Genomic DNA, 18,704 nt, shown 5'->3' on the forward strand with positions numbered 1-18,704 from the left:
AAAAGCCGTCGGAAAAGCGGTGGAAGCTGCGGCGGCTCAGGTGTCGTCTGCTGAGGAGAAGAAGGTGTCCACGCTTCCTTTGGACGAGGACGAGGAAGAGGAAGAGGACGAGGTGAGTTGCTCGAGGAGGAGGAGATGAAGAGCTGGGAATGTTTCGGGCTTAATTTTGTGGGAGGTAGAATTGTTTTTTTTCGGTAATGGAAGCTCGCCAGCGTTACGTAGCTCATTCGTATAGGCACTGTTTTTGTTTGTTGACATAGGATGTTGTTTTGTGGTTCTTACCCTTTTTAAACCGATAGTGGGTGATAATTAGTTATTTTCGATGACTATTCCATATTTTTATATTTTGATCTTGTATACACAGTTATAATGCCTCGCTCTCTGGTTTCCTGACTAGGATGCTGTCTGGGTGCCAGAAGCCATAGACGACACCCTGTGACCATAAACTTGCCTTGTAGGTAATGGTTTGTGGAGTGACCATATCCCTCTGAGGCTAAGTCCCTATGACTCCAGTAAATAACTGTCAGGGCACTCCTGGGAATCCACAAACATTGCTGTATGAACAAAAAAAATGTGGTTAATGTTATTGAGAGTGACGCACAGAAATACAGGGAAATGGATACTGCCATCTTATAGAACGTAAGAAGAGTCTTAGGCCCGTACATTTAAAACCTTTCACCAGGGGTGGCATTCAATTTTGCCGGGCTGTCAGGGTTTGTCTTGTGAGGGGGTGATCAGATAGGCCAGGTTAACAGTGAAGCACCAGAGGAAACATAAGGGAGGAATATATTGAGAGGCACTATTTACACAATATACAGCACATAGAGGAGGCAGGAGAATTACAGGCATGGGAGAAGTGGAGCAGGTGATGTCACAGGAGCACTGAAGTCTTTCCAGAACTCACAATTTTTTAAAAGTTGCGCCTTTTATGCGGCTTTTATCCGGAGTCATTGGTGTTAAGGCATGACACCCTTGTTCCTCACAAGTTGAACTGACCAATCACGGGTGACCTCATCCCGCCTAAGGCCCCTCTCCGGCTTGGGTAAACATTGCCGAAGATCCTGAGTGATGAAACTCAAGACCGCAGTGTAGCGGCTCAGGAAACCAACGGCGACCGATCAAGGCGATCTCGCAGTTGTGACACAGGCGATCGGGAATTACACTAGGGTTGGTGTACAGTTGTATTGGAACAGCAAGACGAATCAAAGTCACGTGAGCCCTCCCTTTCCCGTGATTGAATAGCACTTTCTTGCTTTCAGATTACAAATCAGTAACATATATGTGTATAATATGAAAATGGAATCACATTGTAATTTTATAGTCTCTGAGAATTACAATTTATTATGAAATAACGTATATATGTATGGGGCGGCAGCGCTATTCCTAATGGTATGTTTACTATGGGCTATAAATCATAGCTGTTATGCTCCACTGCTCTCCAATGAGGCATGTCTAATGATACCCTTGCAGGCCTACAGTTCAATATTTTATATCAGTTTAGTATAGTAAATTGGTTAATTTTTAACTCCCTTGTTAAAGTAATAAGTTAATTTTTGTATAAAGTTGCTATAGTATAGTATATAGCATAAAGTTAACTTTGTTATAGTATAAAGTATAAAGTTAACTTTGTTATAGTGTAAAGTTAATTTATAATTACTTGTTTATAGTATAAGGAGAGACTATTACGGAGATAACACTTTCGGCTTGTCCCGAGGTTAATAATTAAGTTTAGGTTATGTTAGGTAAGGTAAGGTAAGGTAGGGTCAGGTTAGGAATTAACACAGCCTCTATATGGTTCTTTATGAGGTCCCAAAGGACTTTTTTTTTATCCAAAATGCATATAGGAGAGGACTGACAAATGCTGTGTACTGCAGATGTAAACAAATTGGCGTTTACCATGTTTTTTCAGTCACCGAAGCACTAGATTTAGGAGGAATACAAGATGTTAGGGCCTGGTGATCCCTTTCGTTCACCAGGCCTGGCGATTGCCCGCCTTGGTGAACATGGGTTTTAAAGTAAGGCCTCCCTCACTTAAATGATTGCCTGGTAAAGGATCGCCAGGCAAACGCCAGCATGGGCGATAGGTTTTAAAAGTACGGGCCTAAAACAACACAGGTACAACTGCTGCAGCTTTATATTTATCATGAAGTGATGAAAATATCTGCTGCACATCCCAACTCAGAGACAACACCCTCACAGCCAGAGTTCCTAATGTTATGTTTTCTATAAGTTGGGACAAAGAGCTAATAAAGGGGGGTATAGGGGCTTCCTCCCCTGTCTAAGGAATAAGTAGAAGGTCGGAAATGTTAGGTTTGGATATTTGTGTTTGCATGATACCCTGGGTTTAGGACTTTGTCGATTGAGTGTGTGTTGCTCTCGATAACAAAAACTAAAACAGTAAATCTTTCAATTATTATAGTAATTTTTCATAATACCTGATTGTGACAATATTGGTATCAATTAATTATTCTCACTCTGCTGCCCCCAACTCCTGTAATGGAAGACAAAAAAATCATGTATTCACACCAGGGTAGAGCATACGCCCAATGAGGAGAATTCTTTGTTTTCCTGAGCGGGGGTTAGAGAGCAGTCACCCCCCATGGTGGGATTGCAGGGGGCATAGCCCCCAGCATTATACAATATAATGACTGATAGTGTGTTTATTATTAATATTTTACTCTGCATCTTTCATGCCCGCCCCTACTGTGGGGACCAAGAATATGGTGTTTTGGGGGTTTCTGTAGCTTAATCCCTTTACATACATATACTGTATGAGGAATCCATTGATAACAAAATCATTGTTATCATTTATCAAAGGTATTGTAAAGAATTACTGTTATAACAATTGGTCCTTCCCAGACATTATATATATAAACAATATATATATATGATCATTTTTATTCTGGTGTGATGAGAAGAAATCTGATGATAACTTCTGTTGCAATCAGAGCCGTCATTCTCAGCATGATAGTCTCTATAGCAGGGAAATATACCAAAGATGTTATTGGGTAAAACCGGCTGAGGCAGAATAAATATAGAACAAAAGTGTGTAAAAGCAACACAAAAAAATTAGAGTGTACTCTTTGAAACCAGTGTGTCAACTTTTGAAAAACTTTACAGGCATCTTACCAAGCATTCTACAGGAATGCACACCACCCAAAGCCCCTGGACCTGCATGGTCTTCATACAATATGTCTCAACAAATAACTCAACCTAGCTGCCTAGTCAGAGGGCTCTACCCCCTGGAGCCCCAATTTTGCTACATCAAATGAAAACTCAACATTTCCCTGGTAAATTACTTTTTCCTGCATTTTTATTTTTATTTTATTTTTATTTTTTAGAAATTTGCAACCATGCATCAATTTTGATGCATTCTATGGCATTCAAATGGTATTCTAAGTTGTGGCTGGTACCTGTTCCCGCCTTTTGCAAGGTATTAATCGCCCAAAGGCGAGGGTATCAAGAGACACCACCTCCCTCATTATAGCCAGGTTAGCTCCCTAGAAAGCCCCCAGCTGATAGTCGGAGCTCCAGGTCAGCTTTTTCTTTCCCTTTTTCTTCTTTGCTGTCCCTTTTCGATCTGTCTTTCTTGCTATTCAAGTGCTTTTGAAATGATGTCATTGGTACCAAGCAAATGCACAAGAAGATGGCTTTTCCTACAGAAGTTATGATCTAGTACTGTCGCCCTTGTGACGAATAGCACTCGGAAGCAACTGGCATACTTGGCCTTTGAGCACTTTAGCCAAATCTTTGAATGAAGACTCATTGGGATTTTGTGTTGCCCCCTTCAGACATCTTCGGGGTAGAGAGATCTCGGTAGACAGATTTGATGAGGTCCAGATTTCCAAAAGGGATTTTACCTAGGTAAAGGGATTTCCTTTGGTGGCTAATAGATGTGATGTTTTCAGCTAGTGCTCTATTGAAAAAGCACCAGCTGTCTACACCACGTGGGCAAAAGTGATGTGCTGGCTTGTCATCACTTGACGTTAGGTGGAAGAACATTGCCCACACAGACTTTCTCATAGTCTCATAGTCAGTGCCCACATTGTCACGGATTGCCTTCCCTTAATATGACCCGAGAAGATCAATGACCTTATCCGTCAACATGTGGGCACCTCCTAACAAGCTCCTCCTCATTCTCTTGCCAGTTTTGGTTGTGACTGTTTCACTCACATCCTTCTTGACATTGCGCAGTCTGATCCCCATCTTTTGCTTACATGATTTATGCACTCCTTGATGACGGGGTCTTTGTACGGTCCTTTGCCGTTGTTTAGCTGGCATACTGCTTTGTATGCACTCAAGTCCCTGTTACCTACGAAGGTTTTGTATATCATTTTGAGATCTAAGGATCGGGACCAGATTTGCACTGCTGCCTCTCCCTCCATTGCACCCAACTTAACTTCAAAGTTTTTATGGCAGACATGTTTGCTGGGTGCTTTACTGCTCCCCGCCGTATAATTAGGGCAATGATTGCAAAGGACCTCGAGGTCTAGAACAATCCCTGTATGCACATCTATCATAAGCCCGATGCTGATGTGTGACCTGTGGCCTCTGGTCATCCACGACCTGTTGAAAGAATCTATGCAGATGTTACAATTGGCATCTAGCTGTAATAAACCTTCGTCTAGATAAAAAAGCCTCACTTTCTCTCTCCCTTGTTCCATTACTGTGCTAAACCACTTCCCCATCTCTCTGTGCAGGTAAGAGCAGTGCTTTATGTAAGCACCAGCAGAGAGACTGCCACTCGAGAAATATGGGGGACTTTTCTAATCCAGCACTTCCCACACCTGTAAGAAGACTGATAGATCTGGATTATATTAGATACAGTCATATTTTCATGGACAATGGGAGGAGTGTCACAGAGGGTTTTATCACACCTGTCACAAACTAACCTCACATGGTTTTTGAAATACAGCCTTGTCATCACAGGTTTTATAATGCCTTTTCAGTGCCTCATGGGGCATTTCACACTGCTGCTGCAGCTGTGATTGTGATAATAAATTCAGCAAGACGGCCCCCTTAATCCACTCACATCGGTATATTCTGAGGCCGAAAATAAAAGTTTTTGGGCGGCTACAAAATTGGCGCACAGGGCTGGCCTGGACTCTGCTTGCACGCCAGCTGCGGGATGCTGCTGAGTTGGAGCGTGAGCCCCGATACAGTGTCACACTGGCGGGATGCCTGGCAATTTTTTTTTTCTGAGCGTCCCATATGTGGGACACCCATTGTAAATGGGTTAAAAACCACTGAATTAGGTAATGGTTTTGGAGCTGTTCAGAATGAGACCCATTGAAGTGATACTATAGTTTCCATGCTGACACAAGCAAAAGCAATTAAACCTTGCCATTGTATATTTAGGAGAGCTTGGACTGATCCCTTTTCCGAGGGGAAGTAAGAATGGAAGTCAACCAACTCTTTATCTTGCCAGATGAAGTTTTTTTGTAATTTTGTTGGTAGGGTGGGAACTGGATGCTATAGAAGCATAGATTTGTAGAGTTTTAAATATATTCTCTTTGGTCTGTAGCAGCATTTTTCAATTTTGAATTTTACATTTTAATCTTTAATTATGGGAAAGTACAAGATGCACACTTGATGGAGACTGAAGTATAAATAACTGTTTGGAACAATTAAGGCATCTAATGATGTTGATAAACCTCCTACAAACTGCAGTTTGATAATACATATGTGATTAACTACAGAACCAGTATCACAACTTGTTTTTTGCAAATAACTAATATTTTTTCCCTTTACCTGCCTCTGTACTATACCAAGTACCCACTCTGAATTATTATAATTTTGATGGATATGTGTAAAAAAAAACTCATCTGGAATGGTTCTCTCAAGAGTAACACCTTTTAGTCTACCTTACCTGATTTTTTTTTGTTTTTTTGAAAGTTTTATATAAATTGTGAAAATTTTGGTGTTTTTTTATATGAGAAAGAACAAAATGACGAGAAACAAGTACTTTTATTAATAAAGAAGTGAAAGTGTATCAAATGAAAATTCAAGAATAGCAGGTGGCCTTATGCCATGAAACTTTATTAATTCAAGTTTGACCTCTTTTATTTTTGAATGAATCTGATCTTAATGTGCTTCAATATTGAATAGGCATCTTATATTTAGACATGTGATGTTTTCAAGTGTCCTTATGTCCTAGATATTAAACCACAAATTCCAAAGATGCCATTCATTTTGATGTGCAAATTTGATTATAGTTGAGAGAAGCACATGTTAGTACATAAAAGGGCACATTTTTAACATTTACAGGATTTCCCATTTGTGAAATGAATGATTTACTAGATCTGTTACAGATATTTTGGAAAAAATGTTGTAGTACATGAAAAGGATGATGGTGACCTACAGATATGAATTTAAGTCTTACTACAATATTGTCTGTAACTATGTCTTCTGAATGATTTACAGGAAATGAATTCATTAAAACCTTTTGTTATATTGAATCACTAACAACTTTGCTATTTATAAACTATGCAACTGACATTGCTACCCAATAGTATTTCTCAGGAATAGGTTAACTAAGTGAACCATGATATTAGATACAGTTTTGTTTGGTGAAAGGGTTAAGATATAGTTCACTTTAGCAATGGTCTGTTTTCCAGGATTTTGACGAAAGCTTTGCTGAAAGAGTATGGGGCCTCACAGAAATGTTCCCAGAACGTCTCCGCACGGGCAGCGCCAATGCAGTTTCATCCTCAGTCAGATTAGTGAAAGGTAAGTTTAGTATTTACATTCTATTTTCTTTTTTTTTCTCTCTCTCTCTTTGAATTATAAGGAAGAGTAAAATATATGTTTATGTAAAGAAAAAAAGCAAAATAGTAGTCAGACTGAGATTTTTTTTTTTCTCTAAGATACATATTGTTCCTTTTAATTCACTTATTGATCAGCTGTTGCTACTGACAAGCCAAGTATATTTTTCTTGTATTATGTCAGCATACATGTGTGTAATTAAAATGAAGTGATGAAATCGGAGAGAGAAATGAGAAGCTAAAGTGCACAAGTTGAGGATTGGTAATCAATCTGACAATTGTAAACCAGTCAGAACCTTGTTATAGTGATGAATCCTGCTCGGATCCTCGTTACTTCCTTCTCCAGCTTTATCAGTCATTTGACTAAACTTTCAGTTACCTGCAGAGGTGAGCTTCTTTGCCATAAGGATGTGATTGCCGAGTGTAAATGTCATTTTGCTGACATACCTTCAGAACCTTGTTAACGTGAATCTCGCATGAGCTCCCTCCCCAGCAAATCATAGTTAGGTACATCAGAGTTTGTGGTCTGTGACTCGGGGGTTAACAAGGGATTTATATTGTGACAAATTCACTGGATAGATCAGATGTAAACACCTAGTAGCAGTATGGCATAGGAAGAGCATAGACACATTCAGGTGCAGATGAATCCTGAGCATAGAAGGTATGCTCTCTGCCATAGACTAATTGTACTTTGTTGGATTAGAAGTGAGAAAAAAAATCTTAGTGTAATATTGAAGCACTGTAATTTAGATATTTCATATTTCAGAATAAAATAACCAGTAATTGTCATCTTGTAGGTGGCCATATTCTCCCAAGAGTTAAAAGCTGAGGATATGAGATAGGAAATAGGGTGTTGGGTATGGAGCCTCTGGATCTGTACAGAAAGGAGATCAATTTTCATTTGATTTTTAAAGAATATTATTTAATTTATAAGGGGAAAAATGTTTTTAGGGAGTGAGGGATTTCAAGTAAATATTTTTATTTGACATAGCAGAATGCTAGTTGATGAATAGTTATTTTGTACTCATTTCTTTACTTTCAGCACTAGGGCATTTTTGTAACAATTTTCCATATTGTAAACATTTTTTGGAAAGAATTGAGTTGTAACTGTTTTTTTTCTTCGGTATTCTAATTTTGTTTTTTATTGAACAACGTTTACTGGTCTTGATTTTTGTTCACATTATTTTTTTTAATGAAGCTGAATGGAGAAGGCAATCTCTGAAATATCCCCTATGACTTTTTGTCATTGTTTTTGACTGTGTATAAGAATCAAGAATCTATCATAGGCCTCTAATTCTATGGGAAATTCTTTTAAGCAAAATGTTTAATAGCCTAGGTATAATATGCTAGCCATGTTGTCATTTCATAGCAAGGAACTTGCCTAGTTTGTAGGATCCACTGAAAATGTTATAATTAAGAAATACTCGATGGTTGTGAACTAGGTATCTTCCATGCCAGTTTGAATTGGGAATGTAGCTTTTATCGTTATACTGTACATGCTAATGAACCCATGTATACTACTGTAATTTTAATTTACTCCTATATCTGTTGAGCCCTGCTGCCCAACATTTCCACTGAACAAAAAGTGTATAGAAATGCAATTGTTTGGAATGCAAGTGTTTGTGTGATAGGAGAGGCTTATTTAGATTTTTAAATTGTTGCAGTACCAAATGATGTAGAGATTAGAGGCATAGGTGTTCTGCTAACTCACACCTTTACTTTGCAATTCTACCTTAAACTTGTTTGTTTCTTTGCATGTTTGGCTTACTCATCATTGTAAAAAGAAAGAAAGAAAGAAAAAAATAATGATAATAATTGTGAAGATTCACACCCTTCCTTCGCGTTGTTTAGTACAGATTAGAGCGGGTTTGTGCACTGTTGGCCTAATCAGCTCTTGTCAAATTTGTTTTTGATTATTTTTTCTTACTTATCACACATCTTTTAGCCAAAAATGTGTCTGAAGAGTAACTGTAAAATGGAGGGAGAAAATATTGGGGATGGGGAATATGTGTATAGGGCTAACTGTCGACCATATAACCTTTGTAATTAATTACAGTAACATCTACTTTGCAAATTTCTATTGTGCATAGATTCTTTTTCAAACTAGGCCTTTGCAAACTTTTGTTTACTGTACATTTTTAGAGTATACTATCTGGGCTTCATGTAAAGCAATCACAAGACACCCAAAAAAGAGGAGAAAAATAGATAAATATATACACGTACAACCCTTATGGCAACAGTGATTTTTTTTCTGAAAATTCAGGGAATGTGTTATTGAAGTGACACTAGATTGGCTAAACCTAATGCTGCTGGGAGTGGCATAGAGTATGTTCCATGCCCACTGTGAGTTTATTTTAATAATTACCTTGACACATAGATGGTTCTACAAGTATGTTTGGAAAATATTCATCAGTGAGTTGATTGCTAGCGCTACCTTTCGCACTTTTTTACCCACTTCCTTGATTTTGGGGAATTATTTTCTTTTATCATATATTATCATAGTAGTTATAATGTGTATAACAATAATATCATCATCGGTATTGATAGCTTTAGTAAAGATAACATTTCTTCTTGAAGACTCAAGGAAAGGTTAAATCAGGTGAGGTCATGAGGTCTACCAGTTGACTCCTTGGTGATTGAGCACTTGTGGAGCTATGTAATTTAGACACTCCACTAAATAATACTGCATTTTCACGGTGATATTGTGTAGATAATTGACTAAGTACTTCAAGAGCCATCTATATGCAAAACAAAATTAATCATAGATTAAAATCACAGTTAACGTGGCATGTATACACTTCCTCCCATTGCCAGTAGGTTGAAGTAGACTGCAATACCCATGAAGGATGAGATTGAAAATCTTGTGAATTTAGTAGTAAGCCCTTGAAATGCTTGACAGTGAATGCTATTGCAGTTAGATAAAATCTGATCAAAAGCGGATGTACACATTTTGTTGAAATAAAGGTAAAATAGAATTTCATAATCTTTAATATGAACTAGTGCTAGAAATGGAAGAAAATAACGAATTTGCCAGTACATTTTCAGTAGATTAGCTAACTCTGAAGTAATAGGGAATAGCTAACTCTGTGAAGTAATAGGGAATAGCTTACTCTGTGAAATAATAGGAAAATTCTATGTGTAAGCATTTTCAGAAAAAAAGAAAAAGAAAAGAAAAGGTTATATTTTGGCATCAGATTGGTTTCTGTATTGTTCTCTAGGTGATTGAAGTGATTAGTTATGTTGCAATTTATTTGCTAAACATAGTTGTAGTTTGTGACTGCTTAAATGATGATAAAGTTGTCCAGTTATTTTTCTATGTATTAGTTAGGTCCTCCAGATTTTTAAGTGTGTTGGTTCTTTTGGATTTTGCATCCATTTACTTAGGCATTTCATCATTTCCTCAACTGCCAAGGAGTCATAAACATCTTTCTCTAACTCTACTTTTTTCCTTCTTTTTCTCAATTATGTATGTGTGTTTTGGGGCTCTTGCAAATACCTCCCTTGCCAAAGGCAACTGATGAAAGAACAGTAGGATATAATTGATTGATTATACATATATTTCGACAAGTAATGTGAGATTCAGAAATAGGTGCTTTCCATCAGTCCATGAATAATAGTAGCCACTCATGTAGAAGAAAATCAATCTAATGTAAGTCATATTGTGTTGATAGGCCAAAGACTTATCCAGCTTGCAGTAGGATAGGGTCCTTAATCCTTTGGTTCCAGGTGCCTCGCAGTCCACAGGACCAAAATCGAGGCACAAGGCTATCTTGAAGGGCAACTCTCATGGGTGTGTTGCTTATAGGCCTGGTATACACAGACACTCCTGTACAGCATCCAGACTCCTTGCCTTCCCATTATAATGTTATTCTCTCTTTTTTACTTTGCTGTTTTCCATTATTTATAATTGTCATTTGTTTTGCTTTATCAAGATGGGAATAGTTTATTTCATTGAGCAGACTCCATATTATCTCTCTTGGTAGTTAGCAACTATGTCCTATAACAATAAGTAAAATTGTGCTAGTTGTGTAATTTTTTGTTTATTATTATTTCTGTAATGCACCCTGGACTGCCTGTCACAGTGGGTAGGAATAGGATCCTGAGCATGGAAGTAGTTTCGTCCTTCTAGCCAGGGCATTTATAGCCATGGGTCATGGATAGTATATTCCACTCTCATTTAGTGGTGGAAAAATGCAAGAGTCCCTCCCTAAATGCCCACTGAGTCGAATCTTACTCCAAGTGCACTCATGATAAGTCATTCCAATCACCCGGGCCCTCAGCCAAAAGTTTCCGTGACTGCATATTCGTGTCACATGGAATATGCAGTCACCCCACCCAGATCCCTTGGGTTAATGTAGGTACATAAATGTTTTGTAAATATTGTTCATGCATAGATGTCCCCACAAGTGCTGTCACCAGGTAGTTGGTATAATATGATTACTCCATTCCTTGAATTTTTTATAAGAAATTATTTTCTGATGTTACTGTTTCAGAATTAGTGTGTATATTGGCAGTATGACTATCATGTTATTAACAATACTAATTGCACTAAAACCAAATCAAAGAAAGAGGTAAATAGGAGATCTGGCAGGCCTTGTAATTGATTCCTCGATGACTAATACCATCACAAACAAACAAAATTGATAAACTAAAATTGGTGTAGGTATATGGCTTCCTGGCATCTCCACGTTAAGAATAAATCCAAAAGGAGAAAATTTTTTGGTGTCTTAACAGTGGAATTCTTGTTTTATGTGTTTTCTTACTGTGGCTGTGTTTCTTTTTGCTTGATAGCATGATGGATGGCAAAGAAAAAAAAAAGGCATCTGTACTTTATGATATGTGTATAATTATGCATTTTTCCTTTTCTCTGCAGGTGCTTATGACCTAAGCCGACAGGTTGTGTGGATAGCAGTGAGCACATCAATCCTCCTGTTTGCTCCTGTAATGTTTGAGATAGAAAGACTTAATGTAGAAGAGATGATGAAACAGGATAGAAACCGGGTAAGTAGATATTATGTATATTTTTTTTTTCCTCTTTTTTTCTAGAGGAGTAATCTCATTAATGAGTGGTAGACTTGTTGTCATAAACTTTATTCCAGTAAATTACCTAATTTCTTAAACAAAAGCTTAAGGATTGGTTGCCATCAAAGGGTCAGAGTAATAATTTATTTTCTACAGTAAGAATCTTGAAACAGAACACATTAATGGTTATTTATATACCATGATATGACTATCTTGATTCTTGGCCTCCCTGTAACTGTCCATTGGTCATGGAGAGTGAAAGTGACTTGTTAACCTCAGCTTGAAGATACTCAAAAATAAACGCTACACGCTATCCATTATAGTAATCTTACCGGGCTGCAAGAAGCGTGACTATTACGTATATCCCCCATTTTGCAGTTTTAACTCCTTTGTCTATTTTGGGAGCCTATAATGCCACTCAGGATAGTTGTTGGGGGGTGATTATAAATAATAAAAGTCCCTTACTTTAAACTTGTTAGCATGTCAAGAGTAACTATCTACCACTTTAAAATATAGTGGTGACATTACTCCCCAGCAACATATTGAATAGGAAAAGGGATTCTCATGCACCTCAGAGAAAGTCACCAAGGACAGACAAAGTCCTCAACTGTAAAGTAAAGCTTGATCCTGCTGTAACAATTCCTGTACTGTGGAAGCATTACTAAGATCCCTGTTTCATCTATTAGGAAACCAGAGACATTACCTGTTCTATTGCAACTACTCTGTCCAACTTGGATGGAGGAGCATACTAGTCAGAAAAAAATATTTGATACCCCCGTGGAACCCCTTTCAATTTTTCCAGACAAGTCATTAACTTAGGCTCCCAGAGAACAGACAAAGTTCAAAAAGATGGGTTAGTTTGTAAAGAAAAGAAAATGTCAGATTTTTTCATGAAATCCTTCAAAGAATCTGCTAAAAGTATTTATTACAGTGAACTTGAGGATGTACATAACTGTTTTTGTCTGGTAATTTCTTTTAACACAAAATTGATAATGACATTCAGTTTCTTTACCAACTGAGCATTAAGTAATTAAGGATTCTGAGCAAACAACTTGTCCATATGAGTTAATAAGTCATCTGTCTAAACGGGATGAGCAGTTCTGCTTAGATTAAGCATTATTTTCATAGCTTCAAAGGGTATTTTTGGTTCTGATAATGTTATTTCATTTTGAATATTGCTTTTTGATAATGCTTGGTTAATGATTAAATATTCAAGTGTATAGGTGACTACTGATATTGCATTAAGAATGTTTAAAAACTCTGAATACATTTATCACCTCATTGGTTAGAGCATTGATAGAGCATTAAAACTGATGTAGTGCTTATAAAAAAGTTTAACCATTAAATGATGTAGTGCTTATAAAAAAGTTTAACCATTAAATTGAGGTGAAATTAATGTGCTAGACAACGGAGGTCATGTAGCACTATAGGAGATACAATTAACTGGAAAGGGTAGAGATCGGGATGGGTTGTTAGTAAGGTGTTATATGTTAGTGGTTATGGAGTAGTAGGATGGTACTTAAAGGATTAATATAGTTGGGTAGAGGTGAAGGGGTGAGTGATTGGGTTAAGTTAGGATAAAAGGGAGGGGATTAGATCCAAGTGGAGGATGTGTATGTTTTTGAGGAAGGAGAATAGGTTTTCTATGTAAAAAGTATGGGATTAGGATGTTGGATAGGTTGGGAGGTCATTGTAGGGAAGATAGGTGAGGAAAAACAGCAGTTCGGGTTGTGGTGAAACGTGGGCATGAAAGCAGGATGTGTGAAACTGAAATGGGAACATTACAGGAGAAACATAGGGGTGGGTCTGATCGTGACATGAGGTATGAGTGGGTAAGGCGTTTATGGCTGTTTTTATGGAAGGAAATTGACTAGGAGGAGATTGTTGGTTTTATTGAATGTAATTTATTGGTGGCAAGACTTGTCCAGCAGGTTTGCCATCGTCTTAGTTTTGAAATGAGGGTAATAATCTGTGGCTGGGATTTTTGAGAAGTTGGGGTTATGTGATGTGGACTTTGTGGCTGAGCGAGCTTGAGTGTTTGCTCTTTCATTGCCTAGTACTCCTATATTGCTAGGTACCCAGCAAAACTTTATAGTGTTGTAGCATGTGTACAGGTAAAATAGCTAGTCTTGAATTTTGCAGACAAGGGGGTTAGTTGAGGGTATGGATTTTATGAGCGTGAGTGAATTCCAAGAGTCGGTAAAAATAGTGAAAGAGGAGGAGGAGCCACAGTATATGTGTTTTAAGGTGAAGAGGATTGCATATAATTCTGTAGTGAGAACTCTAGACTCGGGAGGTAGAGGGTATTTAAATGTGTAGGTTGGGATGCTTATAAAAAAGCAATACCTTAAATATAAAATTGTTTTCATTCAAACACTAATTTACAGATGATGCTGTTTGGTATGGACAGTAGTTAAGTTCTTTGTATCTTTTCAGCTTGTTCTTGGTCCAGGCTCAGCAATGTCAGGTGGACCTCCTGCAGCTCCAGGACTTATGCCACCCCCTCCTGCTCGCTAATAGGACTGACTCCACCTCTCTTGTGCTCATGAGTCCCCAGTTGTTATTATTTCTGTAGACTTTTTGAATGGCTGTGTGGATGCATAGAACTGTGGAAATATTATTTTAAGCCATTTCAAGTTAATATGAAAGTAAGTGTAATGTCATCCATGAAATTGTTTTTGACCACTGAAATTTTGAATTGCCAGGTAGTGTATTAAGTAATGTGGTCGCTAGAAAGATATGAAATAAACTGAAACTGTACAATACATTGGACCAACAGTTATAGGTAGCTTATTTTTCCACATTCTTCCTGGATTATTTGTTGAGAGTGTATCATTGCAAAATAGTGTCTGTTACATTGTATAGTGTTATATTTTCCTTTACAGAGGAAAATCACTTCAAAAAAGTAATGTTTACTAAACTTCATATTGATATGAATTTATTTACTGGAATGGCTTGTATGTATAGTAAATTTATGTATGTGCAGTTACTTCATTTGTACATATGTGAATAAACATAACCTATTTTTAGGTGTTATGTTACAGTATTTATACTGTTAAATCTTAAGATGTCCAGGATTGATACCTGAATGTACTAAAAGATTGATAGATAGACTGGTAGTTGATTGGTAGTGGTGTATTTACTTGTGTTCTTTTGAAATAAATATGTAGACTTGGACATATGATATATGTTAACAGATTTTTTTGTATAAAGAATTAATCAGAAGAGATGCTGTTGTAAACTGCTTCAAGCCAATAAATTTGAAAAGGGACTTTGCTTATTTTTCAACCAAGTCATACTTACTGTTCCTTTATATATATATGTATATATATTTTTTTCTACTTAGCCCTCATTTGTATGTTTGTGTATGGGAAGTGTCTTGTAATAATAGTTATATGACAGTTCAGTGCAGAAATATTACAAGGTACTATACACAGACTTTATAACAGTATAAACATATTAACTACACAATATACTGTAGATAAAAGACTATTTACAGGAATTTTGTTTCTAGAAGAAATACTTCTTTAGATGATACTACAATTCATATATGAAATAAGGGACAGTATATTTATACAGATATGTATGTATAGATACCTTGTATACATTAAAAACTGGTTCATAGTTTCTCAATTATTTTATGAAATTTTATTTAACCTTACTTGAGTGAAGTATATTGTATTATATATGGTAATGGAACACTGATATCATAATTTGCATTTTTTCCAATTCAAAATGCTGCTGAAACATGATTGATTATTCTAGCTGCTTGAGACTACACCATTTTTCTCTGAACCTTCGTATGGTTAGGAGGTAACACTAGCATTATTTTTTTGTGTGATTATTGATGTTGGAGAAAGTGATGATGAAATGATAGATGGGTTGCTGGTAAAATTTGACAGGTGCAGCATGATCTTGGGAAAAAGCAGGTACAGTCAGATGTTACAGGAAATATGAATTATGCATAAAATGTCTGGCAGTGAGAAGTTTTACTAAAACTACTTGAGAAAGCAAGAACAATAATGTCATTTTTGGTAATAACAGGTATAATAACAAGATTGATTAGATGAAATTGTGGAAAATGAGATTAAAATATAACTGAAGAATCAGTCAATTTACATGAGATCAGCATTTCTTATGATTATAAATGAATATTCAGTAAACATGGATAAAATATCTACATAAAATTCATGAGCTCAGAAAATAAGAAGAGATAAAATAAAAAAAAAAAGTATATAAATGCAACAAGCATATTGATATCAGTTAGTGGAAAGTGTGAAAAAATTGCAGAGGCAATGATCTAGATCAAAGACAAGCAAAGAGCAATACATCAACTTTTGGATTCTTAATTAGTGCAAAGTTGATCCAAAGAAAATTTTAAATTTGGATCTGGAAGGTAATGTTTGAAAAAAAAATTAGTTTCACTTACAGGATAAAATGTCCAGTTGTGTTTATCAAATGATTTTATGACATTGGCATCCTAAATAAATTAAGAATTAATATCTCAAATATCTAGTGATTTGAACATTGTTGTCTTTATCACAATGATTTTAATTTCCATATTCATTATCATTACCATCACCAACACCATTACCATCATTACTATTACTATTTGTTAAATGTTTATTGTTAATCATTTATCCTTATCATCATTATCACTTCCATCAACATGATATGAATATGAATGCGGCCATGAGCATGAATATCAACATGACCATTGTTATTATCTAGAATAAAAAAGGATTATGATCATGATAACATGTGATTGTGATAATGATTACAATAACAATGATGAGGGCGATTGATTGATGATGATGACTGACTGATGACTGATGACTGACTGACTGACTGACTGACTGACTGATGATAAAAATAATGGCACAATAATGGTACTGGTGATACTGACGACGGTGACGATGACAATGATGATGAAAAGCAGCAGAACAATAACAATAACAACAAACTATAAAAAACGAAATAAACGATAATAATAACATTAATAATGCAAATTATAATAATAATAATAATAATAATGGCGATATGCTAATGCCTGCTAATGCTAATAATGCTAATAATAATAATAGTAATAATAATAATTATCTTTATTCATTATCATAATAATAATAATAATAATAATAATAATAATAATAATAATAATAATAATAATAATAATAATAATAACAACAACAATAATATCAATAGTAATATTAATAAAAAATAATAAAAATGATAACAATAATAATAATAATGATAATGATGACGATATTATTGATAATACTAATTCTAATAAAAACTGTAAGGTACATGATAATGATAATGATCATAATCATGATGACAGTGATGATAACAAGTGATAATGTTGATGATGCCAATAAAGATATTGATGGTCGCGACAGTAATGCTAATGATGACAGTAATGGTAATGAAGGCGACGAAAATTATGATAATGATGATGACAGTGATTTCAATGATGACAATAATGATAATGATGACTACAGTAATGATAATGATGATGACAGTGACTTCGATGATAGCAATAATAATAATGACTACAATAATGCAAATGATGACTACAATAATGATGACAGTGATTTCGATGATGACAATAATGATAATGATGACTGAGTTCGATGATGACAATAATGATAATGATGACTGATTTCGATGATGACAATAATGATGATAATGACTACAGTAATGATAATGATGAGGACAGTGATTTCGATGATGACAATAATGATGATGACTACAGTAATGATAATGATGAAGACAATAATGATAATGATGACTACAATAATGATAATGATAATGATGACTACAATAATGATGACGATGACAGTGATTTCGATGATGACAATGTCAACGATGACGATGGGTATTGAAGATGACGACAATGATGACAACATCGCAACTACGATTGACACGATAAAAAAAAAATCTTGATCATCAAAAATATCACATAAATCAACGTTCCATTATCATATTTTTACGGTTCCAATCTGTTTAATTTTTTCGTGACTGTGCCTGTGTCACTGTTTCGTCACGGTTCGAAACAGGGTCGTTAGGGAGTGATTGTGCGTTGATAATTATGTTCCGAATTCATGTTTAACGTCGACATAATGCCGCGATGGGAGCATGCATAACATATGTTGGAGGAATCGTATAGGAACGTAGGGTTTGGTGGGAGTATGAGGTATGTGGCGGATAAAAGAATGTTTCATTTGGTATGAGTGTCTTTATGTGGGGTATTCGAGGTCATTACGAGGTATGTGGTGGATTCAGGTCATTATGAGGTGGATTGCATTATGTTGGTTGAGTGTGAGATATTTGGCTGACTAATATATATGTATATATATATATATACATACGTACATATATACATATACATGTATATAAATTTATATACATTCTCTCTCTCTCTTTCTCTCTCGCAATAGGGAGGGAGGGAAGTATATGTAACTGACTTACTATGTAGAGTTGGTACGAATGTAAGGTATGTAGATTTGGTATGAATATGAGTTATATAGATTTGGTATGAATGTAAGGTATATAGATTCGGTATGAATGTAAGGTATGTAGATTTGGTATGAATGTAAGGTATGTAGATTTGGTATGAATGTGAGGGATGTAGATTTGGTATGAATATGAGTTATATAGATTTGGTATGAATGTAAGGTATGTAGATTTGGTATGAATGTGAGGTATATAGATTCGGTATGAATGTAAGGAATGTGCCGGATTATAATACATAGATTTAAGGTGAATGTATAATATGAGGCGGACTATTGTATGTAGATTTGATGAGAACGTGAGGCATGTGGTGGATTATGTTGCATGTGGATTAATGTGAAGGTAATATACTGACCACGAGTGAATGTGACATAGTTCTGCAGTCAATTAAGGATGAAAAACCAAAAA

The 18,704-nt window shown here is 35.9% G+C and overlaps 1 protein-coding gene across 1 annotated transcript in view; it reads left to right on the forward strand.

Annotated features, from left to right (window-relative positions):
* mge (translocase of outer mitochondrial membrane 22 homolog mge) overlaps window positions 1-15,057 on the forward strand; it is a 15,253-nt gene extending 196 nt beyond the window's left edge. The window contains exons 1-4 of the mRNA XM_070142298.1: window positions 1-112; window positions 6,618-6,729; window positions 11,638-11,765; window positions 14,223-15,057. The exon at window positions 1-112 is cut by the window's left edge and continues 196 nt beyond it. Coding sequence (XP_069998399.1) covers window positions 1-112; window positions 6,618-6,729; window positions 11,638-11,765; window positions 14,223-14,303 — 433 coding nt within the window. The 3' untranslated portion in view covers window positions 14,304-15,057. The remainder of the gene's footprint in view (window positions 113-6,617; window positions 6,730-11,637; window positions 11,766-14,222) is intronic.
* Window positions 15,058-18,704: the final 3,647 nt, after the last annotated feature.

This window comes from Penaeus vannamei, chromosome 29 (assembly GCF_042767895.1).
Source record: "Penaeus vannamei isolate JL-2024 chromosome 29, ASM4276789v1, whole genome shotgun sequence".
NCBI lineage: Eukaryota > Metazoa > Arthropoda > Malacostraca > Decapoda > Penaeidae > Penaeus > Penaeus vannamei.